The following is an 11,203-nucleotide window of genomic DNA, read 5'->3' on the forward strand; positions in this document are numbered from 1 at the left end:
TCTCCACTGTCTGATCACCAATGAGTTGACTGTTCTGCTATTCAGACACAACTAATCATAGTTTCCACTATCCAACCAATAGCAATCTAGTAGTTCCACTATCCAACTAATAGCAATCTGGTTCGCTCACTATCCAACCAATAGCAATCTGTTTCTCTCACTCTCCAACCAATAGCAATCTAGTAGTTCCACTATCCAACCAATAGCAATCTGTTTCTCTCACTCTCCAACCAATAGCAATCTAGTAGTTCCACTATCCAACTAATAGCAATCTGGTTCTCTCACTCTCCAACCAATACCAATCTGTTTCTCTCACTCTCCAACCAATAGCAATCTAGTAGTTCCACTATCCAACCAATAGCAATCTAGTAGTTCCACTATCCAACCAATAGCAATCTGGTTCTCTCACTCTCCAACCAATAGCAATCTAGTAGTTCCACGATCCAACCAATACCAATCTGGTTGTCTCATTATCCAACCATTAGCAATCTGGTTGTCTAACTTTCCAACCACTCACAATCTGGTTGTCCCACTCTCCAACCACTAGAATTATGGTTGTCCCACTCTCCAACCACTAGCAATATGGTTGTCCCACTCTCTAGTCCATACTAACACTGTTAACAATATGGAAAGCCAAGCTGTCATATATTCATGGAACAATGCTGATTCTGTTTTTAAATCGAATTAGGTTTTTTGACGTTAAGTAAGATTTTTGTTTTACTTGATAAGATATTTTATCGACAAAGTTAAATTAGATATCTTAATTATTTTCCTTAATAAATAAGAAATTTAATTTGATCTTCTTTATCAGATAAATGATTAAATAAATCAAATATTGTATTCAGTAAATTGCATACGTCATTAAATATCTCATTAACTTTGAACATTATATAAGTAAAGAAAATATCAAAATTTCATAAATTGGATGTGTTATCAACCATAGCTCCATGAATCAATGACGATTTGCCTTGCCATATACTTCTCTATTTGGTCACCTCTAGTCGGTTCGCATGTTATCTATTTATTATCGGTCATCAGTACGTCAGTGATTCGATTATCCGGCAGCAGATAATTTGATGAGATATTGCAGATTGAAGATTATAATTGATATGTTCCAGTAATCTGGAATCCGGTTTGTTGGATATGTAGTAAATTATGTGACAATTTTGTATAAAATCTTATATAATATTGAATAGAAATGTTCACTTTTGTTATTTAACGATAAACGAAACGGCGGCTGGATTTCTATATTTTACAGTTTGTCATCAAGTTCAATGTAATATAAGTTTGTCGGAAAGTTTCTTATGGGACAAATATCTATTTTGTGCTTGGGACAAATATCCATGTTGTGTGGGGACAAATATCCATGCTGTGTTGGGACAGATACCCATGTTGTGTTGGGACAGATATCCATGTTGTGTTAGGACAGATATCCATATTGTGTTGGGACAAATATCCATGTTGTGTTTGGACAAATATCCATGCTGTGTTGGGACAAATATCCATGTTGTGTTGGGACAAATATCCATGTTGTACTGGTACAGATATCCAGTTTTTACTGGAACAAATATCCATGTTGTGTTGGGACAAATATCCATGTTGTACTGGTACAGATATTCAGTTTTTACTGGGACAAATATCCATGTTGTGTTGGGACAAATATCCATGTTGTGTTGGGACAGATATCCATGTTTTACAAGAACATCTTTCCATGTTTTACAAGGACAGATATTAATATTGTGTTTGCACAGATTTCCGTGTTGTACTTGGAGACAAGTCTGTATTACATTTACCTGTAAACTATTAGCTCAACAATGTTGTTAATGTAGAGAACAAGTTGTTGTAAGTCGACAAATTATTATGCCCGACCCTTTGAATTTAAGTTTTGTTGTCTTATAACCATAGCAAAAATCTTTCCATTGATTCATTTATATGAGAAGATTTGAAAGCATACCAACACACAATGCCAGTGGTCAGATGGCTGTAACCAAAACGACTGAAAATCTCTGTTTCTAAATGAAGTTATTTTATAATACACACACACACACACATATATATATGGAGAGTGTCAATGATATTGTTTACACAGCTCAAAAACTGAATAAAATATCAGCTTGTTTGCCTTTTACTTATAGTATTATGGGTCGATTTTATACGGCTGCATCTCACCTGTCTGCTGGCGGAATACATCAATACATATGACACCAATATAACATGCACTTTAATGTCTCCTGTTGTTCAAACATGCAAATAATCCAACGTGTTTTCGATCTCGGCAAATTGAGTGTCCAGAGATCGAATGCGGTTTCTTTGAACCGTTTATAATGGACATTTCCAGATACACATTCTATTCATCTGTGATTCTAGTAGTGGCAGCCATTAGGAAATTAGAACACGTGTATATGATAATACATTGTTTTTGTCAGCAGTTATTTGGTCTCTTTTGTCGGTTTTTATTTGGTGTAAAATGACTTTTGATTATCTTCATCCACACTAATATATATTATGTTACAATTTGAGCACCACTGTAGTGTTTCAGATGCAGTCTAAAGCGTAGCAGCAGGTATAGCCAGATTAAAATCACCTGTTACGATGAAAACTACCCTCAGTATTCAGTTATTTCACTCCTTGTTAGGTAATCCAATCTGAATTTTGTAAAATGTATATTAGACGTCAAGTTTCTTCTAATTGTTACCTATTTGGATGTCGTAGCAATCAAAATGGTAACAAAAAAGTGAACACAAAAATCATATGACCGGACTCTAGCAACGAAAGGTGACCACGACACTTAATTCTGACCGGACTATGACAACGAAAGGTTACCACGACACTTAATTCTGACCGGACTATGGCAACGAAAGGTTACCACGACACTTAATTCTGACCGGACTGTGACAACGAAAGGTGACCATAACTCTTAATTCTGACCGGACTCTGACAACGAAAGGTGACCAAGACACTTAATTCTGACCGGACTATGACAACGAAAGGTGACCATAACACTTAATTCTGACCGGACTCTGACAACGAAAGGTGACCAAGACACTCAATTCTGACCGGAGTCTGACAACGAAAAGTGACCACGACACTTAATTCTTACCGGACTCTGACAACGAAAGGTGACCATGACAGTTCATTCTGACCGGACTATGACAAGGAAAGTTGACCACGACACTTAATTCAGACCGGACTCTGACAACGAAAGGTGGCCACTACACTTAATTCTGACCGGACTATGACAACGAAAGTTGACCACGACATGTCATTCAGACCGGACTCTGACAACGAAAAGTGACCACGACCCTTAATTCAGACCGGACTATGACAACGAAAGTTGACCACGACACTTAATTCTGACCGGACTCTGACAACGAAAAGTGACCACGACGCTTAATTCAGACCGGACTATGACAACGAAAGTTGACCACGACATGTCATTCTGACCGGACTATGACAACGAAAGTTGACCACGACATGTCATTCTGACCGGACTATGACAACGAAAGTTGACCACGACACGTCATTCTGACCGGACTATGACAACGAAAGTTGACCACGACACGTCATTCTGACCGGACTCTGACAACGAAAATTGACCACGACACGTCATTCTGACCGGACTAGTCATTATCTCGAACTCTTTTAACTCGAAGACCCTGTATAACATGACGTATTTTGTCGGTCATAACACACTGCACAATATGAATTCGAACTTTGCGTAAATCTTATGCTCGGATAACTCGGCAGTTTCCCAACAGTCCCGCCGACTTCGAGATAACGAGGTTCGACCTTATTAGATATCTATCGTGAAACTGTATCGTTATATTGTCACACTTATTCATCTCAATGTTATATCAAAATCAGTTGCAGACTAGTTGTATTATTTTCCCATTTTTCTAAGTAAACAATAAACATAGCATCTTCATAAATCATTTCAGCTTAATAGCTTTCAGAAGCCGGTGCAGGGCATGTGTTGCTTCGGTAATACTAAATATGCTTATTGACATATATCATTTACGTGTGCCAAATAAAATGTTCCTGTTTTTTCTGTTGCAGATGGAAATGTATACCTTGCACACGTGAACCGGCTGAAGCTCTATACAAACACTTCATCTGGTAGGTCGGCTTATTACAAACAATCGCTCGTTCCCACACCACCTTTCACGATGGAACAGATACTGACTTCGCGACGTACTACTCTACAAGAAATGTGCAGTAAAGAATTCAACAATAGTGTCAAAACAAAAGGACGAGCTCCGTCCTTCTTTTATTCTAAATCAGCAAAAGTAGCTTGTTGTAAGGCTCCAAAAACAGGTAGCTCGTTTTGGGGAACGGTAGTCTTAGCAATTGAATCACGGAAAAATGCCTCTGATACATTTCATATTAACAGGAATTCTGTTCACGGAAGAAACGAGATTGATGTCAAAAAATTTCGAAACATCACACGTGAGTCACTAACACTGATGGTTTCTAGGGAACCCTACAGCCGATTGTTCTCCGCTTTCGTCGATAAGTATTTTCTTCTCGGGCAGCTTGGTCGGGAAATTCAAAAAGCATTAAAGAAGCAGCCATTTATAATGAACGGAGGGATATGTGGCTATGGCGTAACATTTACAGATTTTTTAAATTATATAACTGATAGGGCTTTGAGAGGAATGGAGTTGAATGAACATTTTATGCCAATCGTCAAACTGTGTGATGCATGTGCAATAAAATATGATGTCCTTAGCAAACAGGAATCGCTCACAAAGGACACAGAACATATTCTAGACTTGCTGAAATTTTCTGATGAAAAGAAAAATGACATTCAAACTAGTTTGAAAAAAGGAATTAAAAACACGATATATTCTTTAGTTGCATCATATTTGACTGACTACAGTAAGTATCGCACCGACTGTCCAGACAGAGTAAGCCATTTTGAAAAAGTTTGGAAAACTCTGCAAGTACAAGGTTATGTGAGTACAAGAGCAGCATATCCAGCAGGCGAATTCCAGAAAATGACAACTTTCGATGCCGACACTATAACTTCATTAATCCTCAGAGAGATGGAAAGGTTCCCGTTAAGAAAAGAGGAAAAAGCAGTGCAGCGCAAGTCTGCTTTGTCGATAGCCTATGCAGACGTTGGACCAGAAACTATTGCCAAGATTCAGAAGGTTTACAAAATGGATTTTCTTTTATTCGGTTATAATATGACGCCACCGGATAAACGACCTGGTGCAATTACGTTGTAAATTGTTAGATATCTCGGGAGGAAACGGTCACAACAAATGACACTTTACAAGCAATATCACGACCAATATGTCATATATTCATTATAAATAAAATTGTGGAAGTTTTGGGAATAAAACTAGTCAAACTTCGTTATTTCGAACAGGCGAAATACTTCAAGTTATACGAGTTCGAGAAAAGGTGGTGCGACTGTATATATAAAGATAAATTTATATAGGAAAAAGTTAAGACACTGGAAAACACATGATGTAAAACATAAGCGCTTCCATTTCTTCTTCAGATGTTTTACATATTTACATAGATACGATAATATAGGGGTTGCAGATATGTAAATATATCAAACATCTAAAGAGGAAATGGAAGCGCGTATGTTTTACATAATGTGTTTTCAAGTGTTTTAACTTTTTTCTATATTTACTGGGCACGGAGAATTCACCACATTTTCAATATATATATATATGTATATATATAGGGTCAGGTACAATATTTCATGACGCTACATCCATTCAAAAATGACCTGGATTTTATTGAATTTATATGCAAACTGCCAACAATTAGTGATGTTTTGTATTCAGCGATAAATTTTTTATGTATATTTGAAAAATGCATTCAGTATTTTATGGCACTTATGCTTGAACTTACAGGAAATGAAGACACTTGTATTCTTTTCTCATTTCAATTATTAATCCAATACATACGTATATTTTTAAACGTCTTATTGCACTGTTAGAGACAATATTTTATGTATTGATCGTCTGTTAGTAGTGGTTTGAATGTCTTAAGTTGTATTAAATACGTATTTCATTGTTGTTTATAATACAGTCGAACGTCGTTATTTCGAAGGGACCGTTGGAAAGCTTCAAGTTATCCGAGTATTTGATTTAAAAGAGATCGAATGTCTGGTGAAAAGTTTTGCTTCTACAGAAGATACACTTTAACGGTGTCTGTGAATTAAGAGTTCGAGATAACGAGGTTCCACTGAAATTTACTTCGATATATATTTTGTTGTTTTGTTTTGAATACATACTTTTTTGTCTTTGTGTACTTCCCTAGTGAAATTAAAAGTTGATATCTTTGTTGCTTTGACTTTTTCATCAGTATATTTATCATCTTCCTTTCTCGTGCCATCCATTTAGAATCTTAAAAATATATTCGTAGTGAACGAGGTCACTGTTACTATTTATACAATTGTCGACGTCAACTATAATAAGTAGAAACCATGATATCTGCATGTTATATTCCTTCAAAGGAGGTGTGTGTTTTAGATAAGTTTCAGTTAGTCGTCTATTCTTGTGGTCATTTCCTCACAACGTCATCGTCTGTCATCATTACACCGGATATAGCTATCCTCGAAGCATAAAAAGTGGAAGTGGAATACAGGAAGTATGAAATAGTTGTTTTATTTAACAAGGCGATATCTTACTGACCAAATCACGGTATCATTTGCTTCAGGAAGATCTTAATTACATTGGAAACAAGAAATGAGAAATTTGCATGTGTTGTTACAAAACGGGGCTGTCGTGAAGTTGGAAGGAAACAGATATGTTTATGCTGAACTAATTGATAAGATGATAATTCAAATCTCCTGTTATGCACAAAGAAAAAACTTCCTTAGAATTCCCGATACTTCAAGCAAATTCTCCTGCAGTGACATGTAAATACGTATTGAAATGCACGGCTTACGTTATATAAATGAAGAAGTCAACCCTGCCTTTTCTGGGCGCCAATCGGGGAAGATAAAATCAAGGCGACATATTGGTGATTGCAAGTTGTGATAGATATCTTGAATAATCTTATGTATATAGACCAATTAGTGAATTTCTAAACGTATGCTTCAAGTTTTAAGGTGAGAATTACCATGACCTTTATGCATCGTATAATACGTGGTGTCGTACTGAGGTTACGACCTGTCATTCTCGTGCTAATGAAATTGTGGACGGATAAGTTGTTTATAGTTCAGACAGGTGTTACATCCAACGACTTCTCTGTTTAATTTAACAAAATATCAATATATAATCATATTTCTACAAAATAGTTACAGTTTCTTTCTTATTAACATATTACCTCATCCTCAACTCTTGATCTGAAGGCCTATTTGCTTGAAAAATCTTAATGATTGTACGTTACACATTCAAACTTTATTACACAACACCTGGTCTTATTGCCCCTTTGTACTTTTTCAAGGGTCTCCATGTAAATCTTTTCTTTTTTGTCATATTTTTTTACCATTGGTTTATTGAATCCTAGTTTGGATTATGATTATATCCAAAGGTTGGTATTTTCTTGTTGTCATAATCATGATGACATTCAAATTTCTCTGGTCGTGTTCCCAACGTAAATGTAGGGCTTCCCAGAACAGAGAGTTTGACCAGCAATGTTTAAATGTTAAGTGAGTTCGTAACAATTTACGTTTGAGCGTTGTGTTCAAATTTTCATCCCCTCAAAAAGTGAGATCGCCGATATAATCAGCATACGTCCGTGATAAAAAGCAAATAAGATGTAATGAAATAATTCAAAGTATTTAACTTTTTAAAACATTGAAGTAGATTTTTAAAGAAAAAATAAAAATCTTTAAATATTATATTCTTGAGACATAAATTGATTATATAATCCTAGACTGGGTTTTTGGATCCGGACCGAGACCGGGTTCGGCGTACACAAGTGATCGCCACCATGAAAGAAAACATGGCGGTTTATATTTAGAAAGTGATCGCCTTAATCTAAATATGGAAATTCTACAACGTACGAGACCTGACAACATAAAAAGATAAGCCGTATGGACCAGGTCGTGTGTACTTTATGACGTCACAAGGGAAGATTTTGCGAATTCGGCGTAGTTATTGAGGTACCCATAGAAACGAGAGCGTGTTTGAACTGAAAAGGGAAATGTCTTCCTTATCATTTCTACCTATATATCCGAATTCGTCAGGTCATAACTTGATTTATACTTGGTCAGTCTCGTTCTTTAAACACTCATTGGAAAGATAAAACATCTCTCGTCTAGGTTATTTATGTGTTACCAAGATCTGCAAACCCTAGATAAAAAAAAACACGATGGCTTTTAATGAATGCTAACCAGTGCTTTTGGAGGTCAAGGAAATAATGGAGAAGGCGAGGGCAGAGTCAGCACCAGGACCAAACAGCGTGCCGTATAGGGCTTACTGTTCGCTATTATTAGGTAAGTTGTGAGAGCTACTGCGGGTTGTTTGGAGGAGAGAGATATTGGCAGACAGCTGGAACACTGCTGAGGGATGTTTCAAACCGAAGGAAGAGAACTCCAAGGACATCAGCCGATTCTAGACAATATCTTTGCTGAACTTGGAAGAGAAGGTAATGTTTTCCATCTTATCAAGACAAATGACCAAATACCTTGACATCACAGTGCAGAAGGGGGCATTCCCGGAGTATCTTATTGCTTTGAACATGCCAGCGTATATACCCAAAGAATCGGAGAGGCAAAGGAGAAGCAAGACTATGTTACAGTGCTCTGGCTAGATCTAGCCAATGCATACGGATTCATACAACACAAACTGGTGAAGCTGTCCATGGAGAAGCATCAAGGCATTGTTTTGACAGTTTCCGGATGCGATTCACTATTTGTGATTATACGACAACTTGGCAGAGTTTGGAAGTTGGGGTAGCTACTGGATGCAGGATATCTGTAATACTTTTCGCAGCAGTCATTAAACTGATTGCGAAAGCTGTAGAGAAAATGAGCTTCTTACAAAGCAGCTGGCAGTCGACAGCCACTAATCGAAGTTTTTATCGACGACATGACGGTGACGACGAAGACTGTGGGTGAAGGAAGGAAGGCCCTCCGGGATCTGGAAGAGATCATCTCATGGACAAGTATGAAATTCAAACAAGATAAGTCTCGAAACTCGTCCTTAAGGCAGGCAAGGTGAAGGATCAGAGGTTTACCGTCGGCGAAATGGGCATACCAACATTCACTAAGAGGCCAATAATAAGCCTTGAGAAGAAGTTGGACGATTCCTTGACCAGGAACAGCGTCGCACGGATGAGGAAATGAGCCGAGGAATCGATGAGGGCAGTTGATGAAAGTTTACTTCAAGATAAATTCAAAACCTGGATATACCGGCATGATGTTCTCCCAAGGCTCTTATTTCCTTTGCTAGTTTGCTGGTCTACGAGTTTAGTAGTGTAGGTTTGTACAGCTCAGGAACCAAACGCCAAACATACACTAGACATAGCAACGGACAGACTCCAGCATGTGGATATTGTTGAAAATTTGGCGTTAGGGTGTCATGGCCTTGGAGCGATTTCAAAAACACGATGGGGTAGTACAATCCAGCGGGAACACACGGATATGCTTGGACAGAGATCAGACTGATGGTGAGGAGGCTAGGTAAGTGAGGGCTGTTGGCATGAGACATCAAGGGTCTAAGCCCGCTGGATGGGTATTAAACAGCGGAAAGTATCTTGTGGTGACATCTGGAACATGGATGGATACAGGTTTCAGGCCCTTAAAGAGATGGCAGGAGGTATCGAGTCTGCCAAAGGAAAGAGACGTCAAGTTTTACAGGGACCGAAATTCACCAACTTCGTGCAATCTGGAACAGGGATGGAGGAAAGGCTCTGGAGGCAAGCGGGATATTAGGAACAGCAGGAAACTGTGAATTGAGGGCAGACATCCAGCAGAGGATGGATTTCTCAGTACAGGTGGTTTCAACACCACTCCATCCAGACATCGTGTGTCTCGCAGCTCCAAGCAGTTAGGGATAGTGGAGCCAACTGTACCTTGGGAAGACAGGATGGAGGAGGTAATGAACAGAAACAACAGAATATACCAGCAGTTGTTGGATGAGTGTAACAGCAAGAATGGAGAATTTGGTGTCTGTCTATGGAGTTCAGTTGCAGGGGGCTCCCTGGCCAGACATCTTGGAACAACTACGTGGGGACGTAGGAGCAGACCGGAAGAGACTTGTGGGAGCAGCAAGCGGTCTGGTAAAGGTCGCTTCAAGCTGTATATGTTTTTTCTTCTCGGGAGTTACAACACTTGTCACTATAATACATGAACAGGGTGTATATGGACTGTTGGTCGGGAATCCGTGTCAACTTCCTGGTGTAGGTTCAGGTATATTTGTTGTAGATGAAATAAAAGTAGACGGTTGTACTCAACGAAAGATACCTGTACTTTGAGCATTTGTTGAGTAGCTATGATCCGAATTGTTGAACCCAATTTAAATACAGATAGACAGCTGTAAATTATTTTTTTATAATTTCAAGTGCATTTTAATCATACAAAAATGATAAATAGTCTAGTAGTCTTTAAAAAGGACGCCATCGTTCTCGATGGAAACAAATAAACGTTAAAACATTAAAACCCCAGTAACCTAGTGAAGTCGGTTAAACCTCTCAACATAGTGGATTATTATAAAGTCAAACCGCATTATCACGAACTCATATACAAATGTAACTCGAAGACATCGTTTAGTTCGAACTTTTTCATTAGACCCGGCAGATATTTTCATCAGACATCCGATCTCACTTAATAGCATACTCGGCTAGCTCGAGGTTTTCCAACGGTCCCGCCGACCTCGAAATAACGAAGTTCGACAGTAAAATGTTAATGGATTGTAAAAACAAAAAAAACTCAATCGAGCGAATAACACATTTATATGTAGTTATATTAAGTTAAACGGTGTTGTCAACTGTTTTGACCCCATGGAGCACGTCAATATTGTTTTAGATAAAAGTATGTGTGGAAATAAGAAATCGGGAAAGCTAAGAATTTAGGAATATGTTTAATTAAAACACTGGGATATCGAACGGAAGTAAACTTTTCATTTTGTTCACGTTTTTTAAAATGGATATTCCGCACAAGTTAGGATTTCAGGAGATGCTTTTAAAGAAACTTTACAAAATCATCTACTTATGTTCTTAAAAAATCGAACACCACAATTTACAATTTCGATGATCGATTTACAAACGTTCGCACGGTCTTGATTGCGTC

At 37.9% G+C, this 11,203-nt stretch overlaps 1 protein-coding gene across 1 annotated transcript; it reads left to right on the forward strand.

The window, feature by feature from the left end:
• Positions 1-4,166: 4,166 nt before the first annotated feature.
• LOC132557142 (carbohydrate sulfotransferase 14-like) lies at positions 4,167-5,231 on the forward strand. Its single transcript, XM_060221632.1, has one exon. The coding sequence runs from the start codon at positions 4,167-4,169 to the stop codon at positions 5,229-5,231; it is 1,065 nt and encodes a 354-aa protein (XP_060077615.1).
• Positions 5,232-11,203: the final 5,972 nt, after the last annotated feature.

The sequence above is a fragment of the Ylistrum balloti genome, unplaced genomic scaffold, assembly GCF_031769215.1.
Source record: "Ylistrum balloti isolate Yb309-2 unplaced genomic scaffold, AGI_CSIRO_Ybal_v1 Utg370630, whole genome shotgun sequence".
NCBI classification, from domain to species: Eukaryota; Metazoa; Mollusca; class Bivalvia; order Pectinida; family Pectinidae; genus Ylistrum; species Ylistrum balloti.